This window comes from Melopsittacus undulatus, chromosome 5 (assembly GCF_012275295.1).
Source record: "Melopsittacus undulatus isolate bMelUnd1 chromosome 5, bMelUnd1.mat.Z, whole genome shotgun sequence".
In the NCBI taxonomy this organism is placed as follows: Eukaryota; Metazoa; Chordata; class Aves; order Psittaciformes; family Psittaculidae; genus Melopsittacus; species Melopsittacus undulatus.
In genome coordinates, this window is record NC_047531.1 from 19,312,579 (window position 1) to 19,338,909 (window position 26,331).

General features: G+C 38.3%; 1 protein-coding gene across 2 annotated transcripts; it reads right to left on the reverse strand.

The window, feature by feature from the left end:
- On the reverse strand, positions 1-26,098 carry SLC13A1 (solute carrier family 13 member 1). 2 transcript variants are annotated; one of them, XM_005146088.4, is made up of 15 exons: positions 25,994-26,098; positions 23,914-24,042; positions 23,081-23,217; positions 18,593-18,780; positions 17,957-18,014; positions 17,802-17,868; positions 17,152-17,312; positions 12,586-12,705; positions 11,304-11,402; positions 11,113-11,214; positions 3,409-3,512; positions 2,322-2,431; positions 1,506-1,667; positions 237-374; positions 1-144 (listed from the first exon to the last, which is right to left on the reverse strand). In XM_005146088.4, exons 1-15 carry the CDS (start codon positions 26,090-26,092, stop codon positions 1-3), a joined length of 1,818 nt encoding a protein of 605 aa, XP_005146145.2. In that variant the 5' UTR covers positions 26,093-26,098. The 2 variants fall into 2 exon arrangements, with proteins under 2 accessions (XP_005146145.2, XP_012983742.2); XM_013128288.3 differs by having other exon boundaries at positions 17,152-17,315.
- Between the last annotated feature and the right edge of the window lie 233 nt (positions 26,099-26,331).

Below are 26,331 nucleotides of genomic sequence, written 5' to 3' on the forward strand. Positions count from 1 at the left end.
TTACAGCCCAGTGCTATTTGTAGAGGAAATGTTTGGTGCCCAACTTGGATAAGTATAAAGATTGAATATAGGTACTATCCATGTCATAACTGCAAGCATAACTACAGCAACTCCGATGATGTTAATGCCCAAACCAGCCTTCACCTAAAGGAGAGGAAAAATAAAGCAGAAACTCAAGACAATGCAGATTTTAAAATGCTAAAAATGCTCTTCAGGGTGTTTTGCTTAAAACTCACCATGTCCATAACAGTTAAATGACCATATGAAAACACAATGGCATTGGCTGGGTTTGCCACAGGAAGCAGGAATGCAAAGGAAGTGCACAAGGTAGCAGGTATCAAAATGAAAAGTGGGTTCACATGAATGGCTTCAGCCTATATAAAATAAAAGAGAAGGAACAGCTGTCAAGGGACATATTTGCTGAACAATATACATAAATACAAACTTACCATATTGACACAAGTCAACTCAGAACAGAGCTGCCAGTTTAAATAGTGAGAAATAGCCTTTTCTGATAAGTCACTTTTAAGATTATATCTGGGAATGCTTTAGAGGAGAAAAGGTGGTTCTCATATAGAATAGCAACTGAACTTAACATTTGTAGACTCATAGAATAATGTTGGAACGGACCTTAAGATCATCTAGTTCCAACTCCCCTGGCATGGGCAGAGACACCTCCCACTAAGCCATGCCACCCAAGGCTTTGTCCAAGCTGGCCTTGAACACTGCCAGGGATGGAGCATTCACAAGCCCCCTGGGCAACCCATTCCAGTGCCTCCCACCCTAACTCCTGATGGTTTCTAACTGTAGTTTAGTCCATAAAATAAGACTGTTGCAGAGAGTAGCACATTGCAGAAGCACTAAAAACAAAAATGACAACAAAATAATGCAAGAAAGATGAGAAAGTTGAGTTTTTATGTAATACTTATGAGAGATTCATTGAAGCAAGGACTAAGGTTTCTTTGTAAGAGAGTGAAAGGGCATTGGTATGTGTCTAGGCTGGCCAAGAGGAAAATCTACAGACCTGATGATCAGTAAGTTTTGAAAAAGAAAAATAATTGGGTGTTTTGATAAAGATTATGAGAAGACAAGACACAATTGAGATAAGGAGAGAAGAAATGAGAATTACTTATAAAGCACTTCTATTAGCTCTCTCTTCAATTTGGTCACAGCTTGAAAGTTGCAGTGTTAACCAGATTTACTGAAGATGTGGTCCTGAAGAAACACTAAGAGAGCTGTCCTTTTTTAAGTGCTTTGACTATTCGCAAATAGGAATAACAGTGTTGATTTTTGAGTGTTGAATTTCTAGCTAATTTTACTGAATTTTCAGCATATTTTGTAAGAGCACTCCAAGCCAACCAAATATCCAATGCACAACACAAGAGAGCAAAAATAATGCATGGCGTATTTTATGGAGACTTTTTAAAACTGCCTCCTGGAGCATCTGTATTATTACAAGGATGATATAGCAGATTCTGATTAAAAACAACCTGTGTTATACTCACCAAAGGCGATAGTATGGGCAAAAATATGGTAATGGTAGCTGGATTGCTGGCTAATTCTGTCACTGAAGTGACAATAAGGCATGATATCAGGATAATCGACCACAAAGGGAGTGATCCTAAAGGGGTCAATTTAGACGCTATCCACTCAGAAAGTCTTGAAACCTGCATAAGGAATATGACAACATGGTTATGTTTTACAAAAAACAGAAAAGAAAATTTAATAAATGATATATAACAGGAATTTACTCGGATGCTAATTGTGAATTATTTGTGTAGAAGTGTCTTTTGTATTCTTGCCACATGATTTTAAGAACATTTTTCTAATTCAGTGGTGTCATAGGAACCTATGCAAACTGTATTCCATTTATTTGTATTTGAATCTCTGAGATAGTTAGAGGAGTCATAATCAGAAAATTGTAATATGCATACATCAGGCTTCATAAACACAGTTTGGGTCCAAAGCTGCTCAATCTACTGGAGTAGCCAGCAGGACTCCATGTGGGGGATACCTCGATAACATGGGACATAAACTCCAAGGCTTTGGCAACACTGTGTCTGCACAACACCCACCACCATGAAGTTTAAATTAAATAACAAACAGTAGTCATCATTGTGCATAGTCTTTGAAGACAATGCAAATTCTTTTTTTGTAACCCTGTTTTCTGCATGTCTTGAATATGCATCACATTTATTACGTTCAATATTGCTACAGAATAACTTGATGAAAGAGGAGAATAACCATAACTGACTGCATGTCTGAATGGCTCCTCATGTGGGTCATGCTAACTGTTCAGTATCTTCTATAAATCACACTACCTCACAGCCGTCTGCTAAAGCAAATCCACCACCAACAAGAATAGCTATTTCCCAGGGCATGCATGACTGAAATTCCTTCCAAGTAATCAGTGGAGTGTAACCAAACACAGCTAGAGAAAAAAGAAAAAAAAAAGAAAAAAAAGAAAAAGTTTTTTAAAAAAGCCCAATTAACCCCACCCAACAACATCTAACAACATATTGAAAACAACTTGAAACAAAATGCCCCTGAGGAAGTACTTGGGAAGTATGTGAAGGCAAAATTTCATCATTACAACATGAAGAAAGTCTTTGACATGAGCAACCTGCACTTTCTTGGACAGATCCTTAGCTAGTGAAAACTTTCACAGCCTGAAAAAAATAAAGCTATAGCAGTTTCCACAGGTGGCGCATTTCCGTATGTGGAAGGTAGCTGTGGGACATCAATGAGTTTACTCAATGAAACTGTGCTGTTCAGACAGATTGCTGAGCAAATGCTGCTTCACTTAGGCTCATTTAGGTTCCAACCTTGCATTCTCTGTCAACCCCCGGATCTCATTGATTTCAGCAGTAGAACTGAATGCATAAAGAGGATAAGCCAGAGGTGTATTTTAATCAGGGTAGATTCCATTTTGAAAGGGAAAAATTAAATGAGAATCATAGAACCATAGAATCATAGTATAGCGTAGGTTGGAAGGGACCTTCAAAGGTCATCTAGTCCAACCCCCTGCTATGAGCAGGGACATCCCATTTACCACATGAAATTCTATAGGGTATCTTAAATAAGCAGTAACATTTTCAACAAAATAAAGCTAACCTTGCCGTATGCAGTCTTGTTTAAAGACTATCACGTTCAGTGGAAAGATGGTTTCCACTGGTGGCAGTGGGCTGCAGATAGCAGATTCCCCCACAATACTAGCTGCCACTACTCACATTAGTTGTTGGTACTGAATTCCAGACCAGGAATGCTTTACATCCCAATAAGATATTATCCTGTAGTAAGATTATGCTATTAGTATTTAACATTCCTCTAACAAGTGTAATAAGTTATATTTATGGTAGCATCTTAAATGCCTTATTTTAGTACTATCCACATCAAAATATACTTAACTGTTCTCTCCACTTGAAGTCCTTGTCAATGTTTTTGCTGGAATAATAAAGAACAGGAGGCCTATCACTAAGGCAGTTGTTGAGTCCGTAGCATAGCCTTTATACCTAAGAAGTTAACAAGAAGAAAAACATATAAATATATATATAGCCAGGAAGAGGAGGGGAAAAGAGTGAGGAGAAGGATGGAGCAGCAGAAACCAGCTGACTGGCTACAGCTCCCATTTCCTCACCCCTTGTGCCACTTGGTGTAGTGGAAAGAGGTAGAGGAGTCACAAATGAAGGAGTGAAGTTGAGCATGGAAAGAAAGGGGAAAAGGTATTTTAGTTTTCATCTTTGTTTCTTGCCATCCACTTTTATTTTTAATTGGTAATTGAATTAAATGACCCCAGATCAACCCTGTTTTGCCTGTAAGAGGTGTCCCTGTCTTTATCTCAACCCACAAGCTTTTTGACCTTATTTTCTCCTCTGTTCCATTGAGGAGGGGAGTGAGAGAGCAGTTGGGTGAGCATCTGGCAGCCAGACAAAGGTCATTTCACCACATGTGTAGAAATATAAGATGCAAGCTCTCTAAATTCATGTATAAGCATCTTGAGTAAGCATGTGTTATTTTGTCATGCAAAAATAAGCTGGGGGAGGGGGATATTTTGGAGTAGCTGATGCTTAAACAACTAATCTTCACAGTTCAATGACAAATATAGTAACTTTAATATCCTCTGTAATAGATTCAGTCCAACAGACTGTAAGAGCACCATGCATACCCACAAAGGATGGTGGTTTTGCAACTGGCAGAAGGCAGCAGAGCTTTATTATCATCCTCCTATGGTTGTCCTTACTAAAGTCACAGACACAAGGTCCATGTTTATTTTGGTGATTTCTGCTGCCTGAGAACTGCTTGCACTAGTATTTCTCAAATTAATCCAATATCCTTCTAACCTGTACAGAGTAGCCCCAAGTTCAGGTAAAGTGCAAAGCTGAGCTCTAAGAACATGTTAACACATCTATCTGATTATGTAACACACGACTAGGTGGTGGCATATCCCAGTCTGTCTTATTTCAGCTGAGATGGTCATTCAAATCAAAAAGAATTTTGATGAAGAAAGTTAAAACATGTTCTTAAGCTTTGATTTTTTTCCTGTTTCCTGTAAGCACTTCTGCAAGTTTTCCTGAACCAGTATGTCTATACGTTTGTCCTCTCAGGCTCTTACCATATGTTTTTCTGCATATGCAGCTACAATAAGTCCAAGCATAACTTCCTAGCAGATTTTACCAGCAACTGAAGGTTTTAAACTAAACCAGGGAGTTTCACTGAAAAGGAAAAATCGTCTTCCTGTTATATGTTATGGGATCTGGTAGATCCCTTTGCTTTAACAGCAGTGTTAGTGGGATCCAAGAAGCTTTAGTATGTATATCACACTGACACCACAACAAGCATAGTTCAACTAACACTGTCACAAAAGTTGCACATGAAGCTGTCATAGAAGCTGTAGTGGAGACAATCTGTCTCCTACTTCCTATCAATGGCTAGTACAGAACAGAAAACACTTTTAAAAAATAAGTTTTTATTTTGGTATGGTTTCTTAAGGCAGAGAGTTCTGCTTATACATACCTTATATATCGTATTCAACTCAGTGTCCATCTGGACCCTTAGGTCCTTTTCCACCAAGCTTTATTCTAACTGGGTGTCTCTAAAGTTGCTGGTGCCAGGGGCTGTTCCTCCCCAAGTGCAGGACTTTGCACTTCCCCTTGTTGAACTATGAGGCGCAAGTTTTGGCCCACAGAAAGTTAGTTTTCTTGATGCAAAACACAATTCACAGAAAAGCTGCTTGGGACACACACAATATCCTACCGTTAGTCATACTATTATGAAGGCACACATGGCCACATTCCAAACAGAAGCTTTTCAATCATTATCAGATATTGAGATAAACATTTTACGAAGTCCAATTATCCAAGCTGTAATACAATTGCTTATACAACATCTACCTCCTTATAGCACTGCAAAACTGATTGTCCTACAAGGAAGCAAAAAAGCAGTTGATTAAGGAGATCTCACAACACTCCAACTGAGAACATTGTAGAGAGTAGAGCTGTTGGCAAAAGTACACAGTGGCCTTGAACTGGAAGTAAGGAAAGGAATAAAACATGCAGAAAAAATGAAGAATATACTCAGGTAAAAATCTGAGGGAAGCCTACCTTGCATACATCAGCTGTAACCTGTTGCAGCCCAGTGTTGAACTTTCTTATGAGATTCATTAAGTCCTGGACAAAGGCCAACTTAAACTCCTCTAACTGAAGATAATACCCCACAGCCTGGAATCAGGCCAGGACATGGCAGCAAACTACTGTAGCAGAAATGATGTGTGATCCTGTGATGTCAACAGATGGGGAGGAAAAAGGCTTTTTTACCCTGTGCTGCTCTGTATAGTGTTATGATGCATTTATTAAAACACCCTGCAGTCTGCCTTCAGAGGGAGGCAATAGAGGCTCAGGGCAGGACAGTAAAGGATTAGTCTTTAATAGATTTATAAATTTTTCTTAAGAAAAATTAATTAGTAAGGGTAATGTATGTTTGAAAGGCATCTGATAACGCTGATTAAAAATGAGCTCTGCTCAATACTGATACAGTACAAATGTGGATTAAAAATTAGCTGGCATTTCAAAAAGTTACACTTAAAAAGTGAGGACATCTTCACGGAATAGCAACATTTCTGCTAGGATTTCAAAAAAGTCAGGGTTGGTATTTTAAAGTATTCAGTAAACTGTGAGGATGCACACAAGAGACTGGGAGCACAAATGTGGATGGTGAGAGTGATGGGAAGTTTTTCTTGAAGCAAAACTGAGCATTCCATTCAATTTGTTGAAAGAAAGCTTATAATGGGATATAAATAAATCAGATATGTGTATCCTTAAAGCATCTATCACAGAAACGTTTTTAATCCAGCTGGAAGCTATATTCAGACAGGAAACAAGGTGAGAGCTTTTCTTGTTTAGTTTGGCAACAGAGATGATTACCCACCATGACAGATTATCAAGGAAAGTGATAAAATCTAAAATCTGAGGAACCTGTGAGTTGCCACCCTGAAGTCAAGCCTGGTTGCTTTCTGAGAATTCATGTTCTAATAAAGTAAATCTCTGTTGGGCATAACACAGAGAACAACGTCGCTCTTCTGATCTTCAGCATCTTAGAATAAATGAACTGATGGCCCTACCTGATTTAAGACTCTTGAGAGTGGTGTTATTCCCACTTAATACAACCCACTCACTTGTTCAGGCGGGTCTCAAGGTCACTTACAGCTCTGACATTGTGGCTTTTGTAAAGACAAAGCTCATGTCTGCAGGTGATAGAATCTCCATGAGGCTGGCTTGAGACTGTGGGATAAGAGCCTGTGGAAAGCAAGTACTATCAGACTCCTGTTAAGAAATCTGATTTCTAAGGGCAGAGAGTGTTTCCTTACAGCTTTTTCCTGTAGCATAATCTTAAGGAAGTTGTGCACATGCCTATCAGTATGCTTAATTCCAAAACACTGAACAATTCTGTACATGGAAGTATTAGGGAACAAGTGTGTGAGAGGTGTAGGCCACAGTTCACACACTGTTAAAAGCCTCTTGGACATCATGGTGATGAGTGCAATGTTACCATTGATAGAACCACACACAGTTGCTGGGGTTTAAGTTCTTTTTACTGTTTCTTTGTTTTCTTTACAGAAGATAACTTGCTGCTACTCCTTGACCCTATTGGGTATCTTGGCTGAAAAGTTTTCATTGCTCAGAAAAGTAAGAAGATAATTGTCTGGTTTTATGCCAGGCATAAAGGAAAACTAGAAGTAGGCAAGGTAAGTAAGAAATACTTTCTTTCTCCTTAAAGGTTTTGTGAGGGAATGATACAAGTTTTGTTTCTCTTCAGGTTGCCTTTTCAAATTATAACATGATAAAGCCTAATGTGACATGACGTGTGATTGCATTCCATCCCAAGGAAATCATCCTTGGACATGCCTTCCAAGAGGCACAGACAAAGTAACATCCCTGTGTAGAACCTGTAAGCACACTTATTATGAGAATATTCTGCTTTTCCCTAACAGTGAACATAGTCCTCAGACAACGGTAACTAGACAACTTCAAATAGGAAAATTGGAATCCATGGACTGAAATAACCTGTTTGAGCCATAAGTCCCATATTTGAAAGGTTGTTCACAATGTCTGTGTTTCAGTATAAGTTGTATCTCATTAAATAGTGCTCGATGAGCACTGGCTGTCAATATGAAGCAGAAGGAGAAGCAAAGCCAGACTGATTGCTTAGATAGCTGATTGCTTGATTAGGTCAACACTCCAAAACCTCTTCAAGAATACAGTGTTTCGTATGAGACCATGACCATTGCTCTGCTGTCGTTATAAGGAAAAAAATGTTCTTTTGCATTTTTTGATAATTAAATAGTAAATAATTTTAAACAATCTTAGTTTTTAAAACTCTTTTTAATGCTATTTCTACACAAAATAATTTTGCTTTGTAATTTAAATTTTTAAATAGCTAAAATTATTCTTTGTAGATTCCCTAACAGACTTTTTCGAAGAGCATTGGGGATGATGTGTGAACTTATGAATGGTGGGAATATATTTAAAGAAAGAAGGCATGATGGATGCACATTCACAAGACATTTATCATAGAATCACAGAATCATTTACCTTGGAAAAGACCTTTAAGATCATTGAGTCCAGCTATTAGCCTACCACTGCCACGTCCAACACTAAACCATGTCCTGAAGTGCCACATCTACACATCTTTTAAATATCTCCAGGGATGGTGACTTTACAGCTTCACAGAGAAGTCTGTTCCAATGCCTGACAGCCCTTTTGGTGAAGAAATGTTTCCCAATGGCCAATCTAAACCTTTCCCTGGTGCAACTTGAGGCTGTTTCCTCTGGTCCTTGTTTCCTGGGAGAGGAGACTGACACCCACCTCTGTCCATCCTTCTTTCGGGTAGTTGTAGAGATCAATAAGGTCTCCCCTGAGCCTCCTTTTCCCCAGGCTAAACAACCCCATTTCCCTCAGACACTCCTCACAGGACTTATTCTCCAGATCCTTCACCAGTTTTTTGCCCTTCTTTAGACACACTCCAGCACCTCAGTGTCTCTCTTGTAGTGAGGAGCCCAGAACTGAACACAGTATTCAAGGTGCAGTCTCACCAGTACTGAGTACAGGGAGATGATCACTTCCCTGGCCCTGCTGGCCAGACTATTTGATACAAGCCAAGATGCCATTGGCTTTCTTGGCCACCTGAGCGCAAGCTGGCTCATGTCCAGCTGCTGTCAACCAACATGCCAGGTACTTTTCTGCCAGATACCTTCCCCAAGCTGTAGTGTTGCATGGGGTTGTTGTGACCCAAGTATATAACTCAGCACTTTGCCTTGTTGAATCTCATAACATTGGCACAACCCCTCAATCCAGCATGACCAGATCCCTCTGCAAAGCCTTTCAACCCTCCAGCAGATCAACACTCCTGCCAGCTTGGTGTTGTCAGGTTTAGTGAGGGTACACTTGATTGCCTTTTTCCATTGATAAAGATATTTAAAGATATTTATTGATAAAAAGTGCCCAATACTGAGCTGTAAAGAACCTTGCTTGTGACAGACACCAACTGGGTTTAACTCCATTCACCACTTCTCTTTGGTTTCTGCCATCCAGCCAGTTTTTTACCCAGAAAAGAGTACACCCCTCCAAAGCCATGAGCAGCCAGGCTCTCCAGGAGAATGCTGTGAGAAGCAGTGTCAAATGCTTTTACAAAAGTCTAGGTAGACAGCATCCACATTCCCTCATCCACTAAGCAGATTACCTCATCATAGTAGATCAGGTTAGTCAAGTAGGTCCTGCCTTTCATAAACCCATGCTGACTGAGCCTGATCTCCTGGTTGTCCTGTATGTGCTTTGCTATTGCACTCAAGATGATCTGCTCCGTAATCTTTCCCAGGCACGAAGGTCAGATTGACAGGCCTATAGTTCTCCTAATCCTCCTTCCAGTCCTTTTTGCAGATGGGCATCCCATTTTCCAGCCTCCTGTCAACTAGGACCACCCCACTTAGCCAGGATAGCTGATAAATGATTGAAAGTGGCTTGGTAAGCACTTCCAGCAGCTCCCTCAGTCCCCTTAGGTGGATCCCTTCCAGACCCTTAGATCTGTGTGTGTTTAAATTATGTAGCAAGTTGTTGACCATCTCTGCTTGAATTATGGTGCTTTCATTCTGCTGCTGCTCCCTATCTTCCAGCTCAGGAAGCTGGGCACACAGAGAACTACTCTTGAAGAGTGAGGCAAAGAATGCTGTCTCCTTTGTCACTATGTTCCCCCCCACCGCACCCAATAAAGGATGGAGATTCTCCTTAGCCCTCCTGTAGTTGTTGTTAATATATTTATAGAAACATTTTTTTACCATCTTTTTAAGGCAGAAGCCAGATTAAGGTCTAGCTGGGCTTTGGTCCTTCTGTTTTTCTCCCTGTCTAACCTCATGACACTGTTGTAAGTCCTCCTGACTTTCCTGTCACTTTTTCCAAAGGTTATAAGCTTTTTTTTCCTGAATTCCAGCCAAAGCTCTCTGGTGAGCCAGGTCAGACTTCTTCCCCTCAACTTGTCTTTCGGCACATGGGACAGCCTGTTCCTGCTCCTTGAAGATTTCCTTCTTGAAGAATATCCATCCTTGCTGGGTTCCATTGCCCTTCAGGACTGCCTCTAACAGGACTTTGTCAACTGGGCTCCTAAACAGGCCAAAGTTTGCCCTCTGGAAAAGCAAAGTAGCACTTCCTATTGATCCCGCCACGTTTTTTGGGGGGAGAAGCCCTAATTTCTACATGACAAATCTCAGGTGCTTCTGTGGCTTCTATAACCCATTAATAACCCTTGTGTCTTTGCCATTGCATGGATCTCCACCCCCTACGTCCATTGAGACAGAAGACTGAAGAACCTCATTAGAATACTGTCCCTCAGACACTGGTGTGCCACCCCCAGGGTTACCTATAGCTGGCCTGGTTTTATCCGTTTTCCCCTCAAATCTAGTTTAAAGCTCTTTCACCGAGCCCTACTCAGGAGTTCCTGTGCAAAGATCCTCTTTGAGACAAGTGTGCCCCATCTGTTGTCAGCAGGCCTGGTGTCACATAATCATAACCTATGGTCAAAACCCTCAAATTCTGTTGGTGAAATGTCTGGCACACAGGAAAACAAAATGGAAATATACCATCCAAGCCCAGCACTGGCCTTTGTCCCATGCAGCAACAAATATTAAATCCAGGAGGACCTAAACAACACGAAAATCCTTCTTGTCCCAAACCTCCAACTATTTTCCAGTACTTCAGAGCAAAAGAAAGACCTTTATCAAAGAAGAAAAGAACTGAAATTATGGTAATTAATCAACCATTATGCATTCTCTCTCACTGGACCAAGTCTAGAACATAGACATAGTCACTTTTAGGAGGCACATTATCCTGTAATAAGTTCAGTACATTTCAGGTGTTGCACACATACATCTATGAAAGTTGATGGAGTTTACCTGTTCTGCATACATTACAAAGGTTTTTAACAACTTTAGCTTGGAATATTTCTGAAGTATTGAAAGTATTTTTGTTTGGTTTTATTTGTTCAGTTGGTTGGTTTTAATTAAGAAGAAAAAGGTATGTAGTTAAGACACAGTACAGTTCTTGCTGGTGTATCAAAAAGATTACTTACTTTGGGAAAAGTGAAGACCATCCTGGAATGAAGCCAGGGTCTCTGGTGAACCACAGTAAGGTCATTAGGATGAATAGGACAAGTGTAACAACTTCTGGGTAGCTATAGCAGAAACAGAATGTGTTATATTTTTTCCTGAATTCACATTTGGATTTAATCACTTTTGTTTGCATATGTGTACTTTGACATACCTTATTGGTCCAAGCTTCTTGTACTCCTTCTGAATCACTTGTGCTGAGGCCTCTTCTCTAGCTGTTTTCTTCTTGCCACACTTGAGCATGTTTTTGAAACTAGAATGTAGATCAGCAGCATTGAATGATGAATTAACAGTGTACACAGAAAAAAAGAAACAAATTCCAAACGTTCCTTTTCAAATAACACTTTACAAAAGTAAAATTGTCACTTTACAATGGCATTATCTCCCATTTAATTATCACACACCAAACTGAGTGCATTGGAATTAATTGACAAAGCCCAGTGGGAGATTGACAGAGGCAACAAAAAAATGTGTCCTGTTATTGACTAGCTTATTTGCAAAGGAAGGATGAAACTTTAATCATGGGAACTAATTGAAAGAATCAAAGAAATAACCTGGCTATTTAATGAAAGTCATTTATGACTTTGCTTTACTTTTTTGTAATGAAAAAGTCTGTATCACATTAGTAGCCTGCCTACTGATCAGCAGTCTATTTGCTACAAGCTATGTTTTTATCCTTGAATAAGACCCTTACATAACATTAAAAAGAACACTGTCAAAACAAGCAAGAAAAATGAAACAACAAATGTTTGCTTATACAGTGGCAAGCATGGGATGATTTTAAATCTGCTTGAGAGCAGACAGTCTCACTCTTAATCTCTTGCACCATAAGTAGCTATGTAATTGTGGAGGGCAGGTGTCCCCACTATTGTCTCTGCAGATATTAGTGAACTCATGGAGAACAAGACTGAAGAATCAACCCCAAAAAAGTATTGGCCTCTACAAAACCTTAAAAGCACAAGTTCTATGGAAAAAAAAAACCCAAAACAACACCGTACCATCACATATAAAATTTTGAAAAGTGGAAGTTTTTTACTACATAATTACAAATATATGGCTACAAATAGCCATCCAGTTTATAAAGCAGATATTGCTCAAGTATTCAAGCCAATCCCTTGAACTGGTTCCAGGGAAGAGAAACATCCTGGCTATAAATGTTTAAGTCTTAGACGAAAATACACAAAATTTCAGTATTCTTCTGTCTTGCGCATGTACACCGTTAATGATGATGTGTGTATATTCTGAAGGAACAAGCTATCACCATTTGTGATGTGGACCTTTCACGTTGGGCTGAGCAGTCAAGGATCCTTATTTTAAAAAATTATTGTCTCATCCAGAGATTCAGCCTGTTAAACTTGGATGTAATATTTACTCCTGGTACAAAGTACTTCTTGTATCATCAAGCTTCAGTTTTATTGATTACAACATTTACTTACTCAAACCCAAGGAAAATCCACTGGAGCCAGATCCAAGAGAGCAGCAGAATAATAAGTGCAATCGGGATGGAAAAGATAAACCAGGATCCAAAATTAATGCATTGACAAGCTGGGTAACGTCTGGATGAAAACAAAAAACTGTTCAGTTGAGGTTTGAAAAGGAATGTAGAGTTATGAGAAGTGCCAGAAAGCCCCATTGCAAGAGAATGCTTCTGGCTTGTAGTTGATTTTCAGCATGAGGTAGTTTCTGGTCTCCTCTCTCACCCTCCTGTCCTGTTCCTGATCATCAAGACCACTACAGGAGTTAGCTGTGCCAATCGTTTGAGCATTAGATAAGCAACAGGTCCAAAGACCTGATGCTGATCTAGGGCTGCCTAGCCTGAGTTCAGTAGGCAAAGAAGGGCCACTCAGTGTTAAAGACTATTAGAATGACAAAGAAATGAAACTTGAAGTAAAGCCTTTCTTTGAGAGGAGACTTTAGCACAAGAAAATACAATCAAATGAACAAGCTCCAGTGAACTTAAAAGACAATGGTGGAGACAACATCAAGACTTGTATTGTTTAAGATTCCATAAGGGACTCAAAAACTGATTAGAACCAAATTATTATTACTAATTTCCAGGAAAGGCAGGAATCCTCATTTATTTGGTGGGTTGTCTCTCCAGTCACCTTGTCTCTTTGAAGCTGTCTTCATCTACTGTTTACAGGTGTGAGCCATTCAACCAGAGCTCTCTCTGCAATGTGCATTTAAGTAAAGGAGGAACAGGCACTGGTTTTCTGAAAGGAATGAATTTACAGTTTAATGGGATAGATGTTGGATAGGTAAAAAGGCCAGGTAAATGAATCTTGTTTTCCTATTTACTTTATGAACTGAAGTTATTCTTCCTTTGAGCTTCTCCAGGAATATTGAGAGAGCTTTTAATGCTAAAAGTAATTGACATTAAAAAGTAAGAAAGTTCTGATCTCCTTGGACAGTCTTCCTCTTTGATGTAAAAATCAGATGGAAAGGAGTTCACAAAGTCCAGAGGTTGTAAAAACTATTTCCAATTATTAGCCAGGTTTTTCAGGCCTGTCTAGAAGAAAAGGAATTCTGATGGTGACATAGGTGTTTGAGGCAGCAAATCCTCATTATAAATGTTCTCTCAATCGTGCAGATTTTAGTATTTGTCTGTATTTATTACGACGTTTACATATGACGCAATTAAAGTGCCAGCAGGGACTGAACCAAAACTCATACTCACTTGTTGATTTGATGCTCTATATTGTAACTGTACATAGTTATTAGACTGTGAAACTGGAACAACAAAAAGTATTTTATTTATTTATTATGTAGCTATTTGTCTTTTATTACATGATGAACCACATCAGTTTTTGAATGTACAAATTTCAAGATAGGAAAAACCTGACATCAGCATAACAATGACTAAGCATCAATGACTTACTAAAATGTTTATGATCTTCCCTGAATTATGCATGATAATTTCTTACTGAGCAGTAAAACAAGCTCTTGAAAACTTTATACTAAAGAGTTAATTTTGTTATAAAATGTTAATTTTTGGGATCAGATTTAACAGTAAGTTTGTGCAGGGATGAATACATATGTAAGCATTTCTAGTAATTTTAATATTAAAGTTAGGTATTTTTCATCTCCAGAATAAATACTCCTCAGGTGACTGGAAGAATTCATTTAAACTATTTTTAAAATCATTCCGTATATAGTGCTATTTTTTTAATTATCTATTACAAGTCTTGCCTGAGGCAAGGATGGACAGGACATACGGAACTATTTCTTTTCTAAACCTATTTCCTTTGGAAAATGAAAAGGTGTGACTGATTTCAAGAATCCTCTCTTTACAGTGATTCAATGCAATAACAATAAACTCTCCAGGCTAACACTACAAATGTCAACAAATTTGGTTCAGAGAACAGATCCAGATAAGATAATTCCTTTTATGATTTCTGTGAAATTGCTTAGTTTGAAAATAATTTAATGCTGGCAAAGTTTTACTCTTCATGTTGGAAGGTCAAAGCCAGTTACCAGAATAGGAAAACTGGATGACCTATCAGTGAGCCAGACTGGAGAACCAAAGGTTTCATCATAGGATTTACTCTTCCTCAAGCACAGGAGAGCTCAGTTTTCTCCTTGACACAGTGTTATCTGGTAACCCTTTACCTCTCTAATCTCTCCACAGCCTTCCCCTCAGGCTGGTGTGCAGCTGCTTAGACTCCCAGGATCCATAGTCCTACTATTATGGCCCGACTGTGAACCTTGGCTTGCAGTGCTTGAAAAAAAATGCTATATGTAGGAAAGAGCTCTGAGAAAGTCTCTACAGCAGAGCTACATAAGATTAAAGAGGTGAAACTGCAGATGCAAGAGAACCAATATGGAGATCTGCAGCATCCTGAAGGATTCAAGAGGAGAAACAAACACAGAAAATGTTAAAATATTAAAGGAAAAACATATGGAGTCAGAAGAAAGGGACCCAGCATCGCCAAGGATCTCTTCCATGGATCAGTGAGGACCAACCCGTCACATCCTTAAGTGATGCCTTCCTGGCCAGTAAAGGCATCTGTACATCCTATGGACAGTGGTGAGCAGACTAATGTCTAGCCTATTAGCTAAACATTGTTTTCCCCAGTTAGATATTCTAGACACTATATTGTAGTGTCTCTTTGCATACAATTAAGAGTGAGCCTCAGAGAATCAGTAACAATTATTTCTTGAGCAGGAGCCATTATGGAAGTTGGTCTCACTGGCAGGGATGCTTAGCATTGCATCAACATTTCCACTGTTTGCTTCTGCCCTATGGATCAGAACATAATTGCATGTCCTAACTCAACAGCAGGCTGGGGACTCCCAGCAACAGGCTCCAGTGCTAACACAGACTGTTTTCATGAGAGGAATGAAAAGGGAAGTAGAGAACAGTAAATGTTAATTCCAATGTATTTAACACTGAAATTGGGAAGATATGAGGAATATGCTATTTTGCAGTGCTATTTTAAGTGTTTTGTCACTGAGACTGAGAAACTCAGAAATGTGCTGTATGTGCAGCTCTTCAGCTGAATTATTTTGCTTTAGTGTTTATGATACACGAAAGTAGACTGCAGATGTGTCTAAGTCATGCTAGTAGGTCAATTCCCACTTCATGACAGGGCATAAATACAAAAGAGGCCTCTAAGGAGAAGGGAAGCAAGATAATAAAAGATAAAATTATTTGCACAGGTAGGTGGTAGATTCATCTTAAGTTAAGGATTAGTGTCAGTGTTTGTGGAAAGATTTAAAAAAAATCCTAGTAGGGTATAAAACTAACTTGTACATGCAGTGCTCATGTACGGCATATGCTCCTAGCAGAGGGTCAAGATGCAGGGAGAGAACAGCAATCTGCTTATGCGTTCTTGAAGAGATTGTTAACAGCTAAGACAAACTGAAAAACCAGCTACAAGCCAGTTTTCTTCAGGTTTCCTACATCTTCAGGGAAATGAACAAGAACAGTTTTTATCCCTAGTAATCAGTCTTGGATTCTTCTAGGCTCCGGCTCCTGCTTGAACCAGAAAAGTCTATATGTTTAAAAGTTCAAGTCTGAACGACTTACAATGCCATAGTCTGCCCTGTGTAGCTCTTTGGCCCCAGTAACAGGCACTCTTACAATTTCCATACTGCTTCTATTGTTGTTATTCTCTTAGCACAGGCTAATTTATGAACTGTACTGATTCAGTCCTCTTTAGCAGTGCATTGAAGGCAAGTTTCATCCATTCATGGAACACAGGCTGGAAGAAAACCTATCAATAACTGGTCTTTCACCTTTTTGCCATGTGCAATGCAGAATAGCAGGAAGAGGGTAATAAAAGAATTGTGCTTTATTTTGTTCTGTTTTAAAATTAGTGGCTTGGCAATGAGAGGTTTGCAGAAAAAAAAGAAAGTTCAGCAAGAACTATTGGTTTATCAAAGGCTTTGGAACAAAATCTACCAATTTTCTTTTCAAAGTAGTTCTACTTAGAAAAGAAAAATTAAAGAATGCTTTTAATAACCTCAAAGCCAAGTGTTCCATTGAATGTAGTTTCAGACTGATTTGAATTTTTTCTTTTTCTTTGACTACCATACCTAAATTCCTCATTTGAACAATGCCCTAAGCATAGCCTCCTGAAAGTCTCCTCATGATCTTTGCTAAGCAGACCCAAACTTGGTTCTTTCTATACTTATGAATGAGAAACAGTCCTTTAAGACCAGATCTGTGTTATTCATGCTAAGTGTGTCTTCCTTCTCAAATAAGTTCCTCTTTTTCCATGCAGCTATTCGAACAGCAAAATACTACTTAACCAAAGAATGGCCATCTTGTTGCATGTGTTGGATGATCACTTACAGCCTTTCCCACTGTAAGGAAATATAAACCTGTAGTTTTATTTTATGTCTTTCAAAATAAATAACAAAAAGTAGTAGAATCAAATAATGTCCAGTTTACAGGTAAAGTTTCTAATGCATTTTAGGGGAGCCATGTGAGAGCTCAGGAAATAACAGCTAAAATTCTGGATTAAGAAGAATACAAATAACTTAATATAGACTCTTACGTATTGAAGTGCTCGGCAAAAATCAGATTAGTTGATGTTCCTGTGATTGTGGTCAGCCCTCCAATGGTAGCAGAATAAGCAACACATAAACACATCACTTTGAAAATCCCATTGTATTTGTCCTCTTTGCTTTTTCTCCCTGTTTCAGCTGGTGGTAGGTTCTGCTTAGAAAGAATATACACCGATTAATATATAAGAAAGGCTCATCATCAAGCCCAAAAATAGGATTTAGGGATGTCCCACAAGAGTGAGACAATTTGCTGGCAATAGAGCTGTATGCAGTGTGGTTTGGTTTGCTGTTACAGTGGTGCTACAACTATTCATGCAAAGGAAGAGGGAAGAGAGTCAAATCCCAAAGTCCTTTTCCTGAGCTGCCTCAGTCTTCACACAAGAATTTCCTAATATATCCTGATACACAGGGTTTATACTCTGGTGAGGTTAGTTTAACTTTTGTAAAATACACTGGGAGCACAAAACCACTAATGAAATAAGTACATAAGCAAATTGTATGCATATCTACAGATTTATCTCTTATTCACATGAAACTATCTTCATTGCTAGTTGTGCCATGTTAGGTGTTATATAGAAATGAGGTTTAGGTTAAAACTGTTATACACGTGAGCCGCATAATAAAAAGACACTTTAAGTACCTGTTCCTTTTCTTTTTCATAGTCTTTTTCAATTGTGCACACAGTACTAGCCATATTATTGTCATACCTGGAAAAAACAAAGGTATGTATTTTAACAAACATACTCTATTTAGATTATTTCTTATACTAGATTTTAGTAAATTAATAACTATTACCCATTAACTTGGTTTTCTTTGTCTTTGCAGTCACTGATTTCATATTTTCCTATATTCTCTGTAAGACATTAATGCAAAGACAGGTAAGTATTTAAGGGAACAAAACTGGAAAGGCTCCATCAGCACGTCCCATTTCAGGCAATAACTTCACATCATCCTGTGAATAAATTTACAAGTGCCAATCTTAAAAACAGCTGAGCTGTGCCTTATTCCTTCATGACTCCTACTGCCCAGGGGCTGAATCTTCTAATGAGAGGGAAAACTTTCTAATCTGCAATCTAACTATGTACGTAACCAGTTTGTTCTCCCCACATTCTCTAGAGCTTAAAGAGCGCTTTTCTCTTGCTAATGTTTAACCTGCAGTGTATTTATAGCTTGTTATATTTGTTTTCAAACATTTCACTAGGCTAAACAAGCCAGCCTCTTCTCCCTTCCTCTCATATAACTGCCATATTCTGCACCATATTCAGTTTTAATTAATCTTTATGAGCATGGGAGACCTCACACACAGTAATCCAAGACATTTTACTATGGAACATGTTATGATTTCCCTAGTCATTAAACTGTCTTTTATGTGGTGTTTACTCCACTGCAGAATGAGGGTGAGCAAAGACAAAAGCTGCACTGCGTGCTTACCGTCCAGCTCCAGTGTTGGGTTGATGGAGCCGTTACAGCAAGACATCTCCAGCGCATCAGCTTCTGTTTCAGCTTTGATGATCTGCTGAGCTACAGCCTCTACAATTGGCATCACCATGGCAGCAGCAGAGGTGTTGCTGAGCCACATTGACAAGAAAGCACAGCTAACCATGAAACCCAGCACGAGCCTGGAACAGGAGAGAAGAGTCTGTGGCTGCTACAGCAACACCTCCTATCACCACTCTATTTAGTACAAATTGAAAGCTTTTCAATAGAAACACTGAAAATTTAAAGCTTGTAATTGACCTATGAGGAAGATTATGAATTACAATAATCATGATCAAAGACATTGAAATGATCATATTTTAAATAATCAAATATATTATAAACTGAAACAGAAACAATAAAATTTAGTTATAGAATGAAGAAAAGCAGAAAGAGCGCCACACATGGCGTAAGCTTGACAGAAATTTAAAATGGCTGTATTTACTGCTGATGCTGTTAATCCCCTATTGTCCAAGCTAGTTCAAAACCCTTGACTTATTACTTAGGCTGTAAGTCCTCTAGATACCAGTCCAGCTGTTGTAGAAAGGAATATTAACAACTCAGGAAGTGGTACTTAACTTAGTTCTGAACCAGAGTGCCATGACAGATGTATGGATTATTTGTGCTTCAATAAACATAAATTATTCAATACTAAATTAAAAAATGAAGGTCATTACAATATCTTAGTCCAATCTTGGCATATCTTTAGTTAAGTTTACTACAAACAAGAATTGTATCTCTGCAGTTCCTGATTGTACTTATGCAATGTACTGAATTGCATCAGTGTTTGGAGACACTCAAGGTTTACACTAAAAAAATCAAATATTCCATGTCATATCTTGTGCAGTTAGACAGTAAACTTAGAATACGGGCCACATTGTCATTTTTAATGCATCTCTCAGAGTTGCAAATGAGAGTAGTCATCCTAACTTCCTGTCCCAATGTGTTGGCAGCGTCATTAAAAACCTGCTATGGATCACAAAACTGAGACAAAGACTGTAGGTGAAGGGACTGCAATGTTGCAGCATCTTCAGAGAATTCACTCTTGTAATTTTTAAAGCTCTTGGCCTAGCCTTGACAAAAGCTTCACAAAAACTGTAAGGTTTAGTACACAGCATGGGAAGAAAAGGTTGTATACAAAAATAACATAAATGATATTTAATGACATAAAAATATCATTCAGAATGCCTCTCAAAGCCCTTCATTTCAGCTAATAGCATTTCAAACTTTATTATTTCTCAGTAGGAGAACTTTGTCTTTTCTCTGTGCACTTTTAATTGCATAATGATGAAATGATCTACAGACCTGCAAGTGAGTAGTGGACCTGATACAACAAAAATTGTCATCAGTAGTATGAAACCTATTACTTTATGCAGTTTTTTATTAGGTTTTAATTATGGAATTATGAAATTTGGGGAAGATTTGTGTTCTTAACGTACAATTTTATGCAGAAAATACTGGTCAGGCTAAGCACACTGAATATAGAATCATAGAATCATAGAATCATAGAATCATAGAATCATAGAATCATAGAATCATAGAATAGTTAGGGTTGGAAAGAACCTTAAGATTCATCCAGTTTCAGTCCCCTTCCCATGGGCAGGGACACCTCACACTAAACCATATTACCCAAGGCTTCATCCAACCTGGCCTTGAACACTGTCAGGGATGGAGCATTCACAACCTCCCTGGGCAACCCATTCCAGTGCCTCACCACCCTAACAGTAAAAAATTTCTTCCTTATACCCAATCTAAACCTCTGCTGTTTAAGTTTCAACCTGTTACCCCTTGTCCTATCACTACAGTCCCTAATGAATCGTCCCTCACCAGCACCCCTATGTGAATTACATTGTAGAGAAATATGATTTTAATATACAGCTTGCAAGAGGATTTAAAACCAAAGCGAATGGAGACATGTGCTAACATGTTTCAAAACTGTTCATCATAAATTTTCAGCATTTGATGGAGTGATGGTCAGGTGGTCATTTAGTACAGTGTGTTACATTCTAATGAGGGACTCTAAGAAAATCCTAACCTGTTCAGCCCCAGTTTTTTTTTTGTATTATTCTCTTTGTGTTGCTGTTGTAGAACCTTGGATGATAACTTCATCTACATTCAACTATCAAATCACCCTTTGCTATGTAATTTGCGTTCAGTGTTTTGCCATTCAATCTATTGCAGGTTGCATAAATGTATTCACCTTTCCCTTGTACTCTGCAGACAAGACTACGTATCTCAAATGATGGGAGGTGTTCAGGGACTCATAGAATCATTTAGGTTGGAAAAGACCTTTAAGATCATCGAGTCCAACCATTAACCTAGCACTGCCACGTCCACCACTAAACTGTGTCCTGAAGTGCCACATCTACACATTTTTTATATACCTCTAGGGACAGTGACTTTACAACCTCCCTGAGAAGCCTGTTCCAATGCTTGACAACTCTGTGGAAATATATCTATGGATATGTTTCCGAATGACAAATCTAAACCTTTCCCTGATGCAACTTGAGGCTGTTCACTCTTTTTCTATAATTTATTTCTTGGGAGAAGAGACCAACATCCACCTCACAACAACCTCCTTTCAGGTAGCTGTAGAGATCAATAAGGTCTCCCCTGAGCCTCCTTTTCCCCAGGCTAAACAACCCCAGTTCCCTCAGCTGCTCCTCACAGGACTTATTCTCCAGACCCTTCACCAGCTTTTTGCCCTTCTTTAGACACACTCCAGCACCTCAGTGTCTCTCTTGTAGTGAGGAGTGGAAAACTGAATATAGTATTCAAAGTGCGGTGTCACCAGTGCTGAGTATAGGCAGATGACCATTTTCTTAGCTCTGCTGGCCATGCTGTTTCTCAGACAAACCAGTTTCTCCAGAAGAAGGCAGAATCCAGAAAACTTCTGCTATTCTACTTCCACTGCTACAGCTTCTATGACATTTAATGCAGAAACCTCCTACAATGGTGTCTCTACCTTGGGCTGGAAGAGGCTCCAATGTGACAGGCTGCCTGGGTACTCCTGCTAGCGGAGGAGGAAGGCTCTGCACAGAGAAGAGCAAGCATCACTTTGCAGTGGGCACAGATAACGAGCAGCAGATGCTGAGATGTGGGAGGATCCTCTCCTTCACACATCATCTTACCATAATCTTGTCATCCTTTTGTCATGAAAAAGTGATAGGAAAAAAGTGTCAGAAAAAGTGATAGAGCTGAGATAGTTATGAGGGCTGCTGCTTCCTGAGGTTTGCAAAACTCTCTGTGGAGTTGCTCTAGGTATGCTCAACACTGGCTGCAGTTTTTTTGTGTCCACAGCAAGTTCTCAGTAGTGTTCAGTTTAGCACAGCTTGCCACTCACTGTGCTCTCCCTTTCAAGATTTCAGCCAAAAGTTAAGGATTTAAGAATGATCAAAAAAAGAGAAGTTGAAATAACTAAAACTGCATAGCTCAACAATGTAGCTGAAGATAATGGGAGGCAGTTTACAAGAATGTAAGGAGTATTTTGTCAAAAAAGAAATCTGCCAGCTATCAAAAGATGAAGGAAAAATCAAAACACATGCTATATTTAAAATTAGGACAGACAAATCACTGAGGAATAAGAATAATACAGCATTTCCATGAAGTGTTATTAGTTAGGTCACCTAAGAGGCTTCTCATTTTTTAGAGTTGGGGTTTTTGGAAATTTCTCTGACTTTTTACTTCATGTCACTGTCTGCTTCCTGGTGAAGAATATTAAGCATCATGTATTCTAGGAAGACAGACTTGCTCTACAGATGTTATCTGCCGCCTTACTGATGTGCTGATAGTGAATGTGTGGGCCTAAAGCATTTCTGCAAGCTTATAAAACAAGCAAAGAGTTTTCACTTCATAAGATATATGATAGTAAATAGAGAATTTGTGATTTCATCTCCCTCATCACCTCATCCACCTGAGGAAGTTCATATTCCTTTGATATTTTCTTCATAGGTAGACAAAGAAAAAAAGCATAAATGCAGACACTGTGCTTAATGTGGTTTTCCTTCCTCACCACATCTTTAGTTTTATGACTTCTTTCCCTCCCTGTGTATTTGTATTCTTGGGAAGTGTCCAGAATTTTGCAAAGAACATTGATATACAAATTAATAATAATCATAGCACATATTTTCAGTTTTAAGGATCATATATGTAATATATTAACCACCATTTAGAAACAGGACCCATAGTTTATTCACAAAGTCATCAGGTATTTTGTTCAGAAGGATCCTTATTATGAACAGAATCACTGCAGGGAACTTTCAATTAGGATTTCAGCAAAATAACAAACTGTCAGCTACTAATCAATCATATCCTTTCAAATATCTACTTTGAGTAGAAAGAAAGGATGGATTGCTACTACAGAAAAAGCAGTAGGCAATTATTTCTGGAATACATAGCTTTCCACAAGTATTGTTGTCCTTCAAGACATTGTTTAACACATACCATGCAGGGTTGACACCCACCAGCATCACCATTCTTAAAGCCATTCTTTTGTGCAAATTCCACTTTTCTATTGATGTTGCCAAACAAATTACTCCAATCAGAAGCAGATGAAAGTCTTTAAAATAAGCAGATGCCACCTGAAATAAAACCAAAAAACATTTTGTTAACTAAATGGTGACTTTCTAGAAGTATTTGGTATTATCAGGTTATGAAAAAAAAAATCAGTAAGTGTCTATTTTTGGAATAAATATTGGTAAACCTTTTTTGCTTAAATTTACACTGTTAATTTAATTAAAATTTCATTTAACAAAATGATGCAAGAGTAACTGCACTAAAGGGCATAGTGTTAAAGCAAAAAGAAAAATAAGGCTTATGACATGGACAACCAAAAATCATCAGGCCCATCTGACAAGCAGAATTTTATTAATTTAATCATCTATACAACAGATACAAGAAAAAAATTAAACATAATGTTAGAGTATGATCCCATGTGGTGTCCTGTCTTTGACATGAAAATATATACTCAGCATTTTGTACAGGGTATCCTTAGTGTGTCATCTTGTTTATGTAACATTAAGGACACTTTATACCTATCTAGCATTTTCCCATTGATTGGCATTGAAGCATTAAATCACAATCTAGGAAAAAATATTAAAGAAATATGGGCAAGTCCTGAGGACAAGGCATGTAAGTAAGTCTTGAGGCAGACCTGTTGGAACTGGCACTCAGCAAATCCATGGATTAGCCTATCAGGTTTCAACATCATGTGGTTCTCTCTTTGCAGATTTTTGTCACTGTAATCCATCATATGATAGAGATTTTAAAAGGGTTACCTGCTTGGATTCCATTATACCGAACAATGGGAACATAACAGTAGGGAGCAAAGCTGAAACAGCCAGTGGCATAGGTTCTGTGAGCCAAAGGATGGCGACTACAAACAGCGTATATGCACATTCTGCTTCCTAGAATACAAGAAGCACCAAGAAAAATATGAGTGGATCATCCAGGAAAGAAATCACAATGTAGGAGTTCCAGCTATGTAAGAGATTACCCCCACCTGGAACAAATCAGGGACCTAAATTTGTCAAGGGACCTTGAGTCAAGGGACCTAAATTTGGGGTTCGTTTTGTCTGCTATCAGTAATCCAGCTAAGATGTGAAATACAGTCTGTAAAAAAAAAAAAACAAAAAAAAAACCCAAACAGTTTTAAAGAATTGCGCTTAACAGATGATAATAAAATGATTTAATTTCTACAACTTAGGAAACATGGGGGAAAAGCCAGCTGCCTTTTTCTTCAAGCACGATTAATCATAGAGGTCATTCTGGAGCGTTCTTAGACCATGACTTAACATAAATCAAACGTTTCACAACTGCAAGCAAACCTTTAAACCTCTAAGATGACTTACATTCAATAAGAGGTCAAATTTTGCCTCTCCTGTAATCAATGAAGTTTTGTCATTGACATTAATAAGGCAACAATATCACCTAATATAACAAATATTGTGCAGGACTGAGAAGAAACACTTGTTTTTAAGACTTGCAATTTTAGTGAGTGTCCTCTATTTAAACTCCATGAAAATAGGATTTTTTTCTTTATTTTTTTCCCTGAAAAATTTACTTAACTGTTGCTCATAGAATGCAGACACAGCCAAATATAATAATATAATGACAAAGTGAGCCTAGTTTCTTCTAGAATCCTAGAAGCCTACTTTGAGTAGTTTTGAATTCCTGTTCTGCTCTTGAGCAAAATGGTTTCTCTTTTAATGCCACTCATTAGGGCATTAAAATGCTTGACAGCAACAGAGATGGCTTGTATTGGGAAAGGAATATCTTAACAAAACGGCTCTGAGAACTTCTGACATGCAAACAGATATGTTAAATCCAAGTCAGGCAACTATGGCCAGCATTTATTTTTGGAGTGAAACTTGTGTTATATATTAAATTATTTGATAATGCCATTTATCACCTACCAAATGCTCATCTCACTTAAGTCACATTAAAAATTTCTCAAGAATTTCCTCTCAGAGACAAAACTGAAATATTGAAACTGGGATGTGACACTGTATGAAGTATGTTGCTCTGCAATCACTATCTAGATATCTGTGATGTAAAGACTTCTGAACTGGACTTCCATGTGCTGTTACACATGATAGTTATAATGCATGTGTGAAATACATCACAGTAGAATTACATTTCATTCTGCTGACACCAGAGCTGCACCAAATACAATCACTAATAAAATTTTTATACAGCTGTTTCATCAGCTTGGAGTTGTCACAAGAGTTATTGAATGCCAGAGGAATTTATTTCAAGTAAAATAAGTATAAAGTGTCCTGCCATAACCATTGCTCTATTTAAGAACCAGAGGGAATTTCTCAGACCATTGATTCTAGTCATTTTCTTTCAGACAACACAATAAATGATGAACGTAACAAAATCCATCATCAAATAGAAGTGTGATTGCAGTGATTTTCCTGGCAATTCATTTTCATTGTCAATCATAAAAAGCTGTTTAAAAGTGGCCAAAATATAACAGCGAGCACGGGACTTTCAAGGTAGTCTAGATGACATTGAATAAAAAAAATCACTTCCTGAACAAGCAAACAAAGACATAATTCAGAACTTCATGCAAACAGCACAGAATTTTATGTTAAAGCTGTTGTCTTCTCTACATTTCTATGCAAACAAACAGATCTCCCTTCCACCCCCCCCCCCCAAAAAAAAAAACCAAAAAAAACCCCACAAAAAACAAACAAACCAACAAGAAAGAAAATCCACAATGTGAACACCTTGAAGTTATTCAAGGCCCTTTCCAACCCAATACTTCTGTGATATTATGATTCTGAAAAGATCTGGGAATCTTGGGCTTGACATAAAGGTGCAGAATAATTACCTCTCAAGTGGGTCACTTACTTTGGTTTTGATGATAAGAGGAAGTGGAAGTAAAAGCAGTGGGGTGAGGACAATGAGCAGGAACCTTCGGTAAGCCAGGAGGTAGCTAAGAAACTTCATGGTTGGTGGCTGGTAGATGAACTTTCCTGGAGAAACTGCCAAAAAATAGGTCTGACTTTAAATAGCTGACTCCGATTAATGTTTTTCCAAGCTATCACCTTTAGCCATTGCTAAAGCAGGCCAGTAAAGCAAGTTAAAATTAAATCTTGCTCTTTATTGTTTTAGTGAATTTATTAACAGTAGGTTGATAAGATAAGTGTTCATCATAAACTAAGGATACATGTCAGCCTTCTCATGAC

Bases quoted from the DNA above. Each gene is read 5' to 3' on its own strand.
- SLC13A1 (XM_013128288.3), bottom strand. From the start codon at position 26,092: ATGAAGTTTCTTAGCTACCTCCTGGCTTACCGAAGGTTCCTGCTCATT. The intron at 11,403-12,585 runs GTAAGTAAATGT...TCTACATTCTAG, and splicing joins TGGATTTTCCTTGGGTTTGA to TTTCAAAAACATGCTCAAGT. The intron at 3,513-11,112 runs GTAAGTAATCTT...TTAACTTCTTAG, and splicing joins TGGTCTTCACTTTTCCCAAA to GTATAAAGGCTATGCTACGG.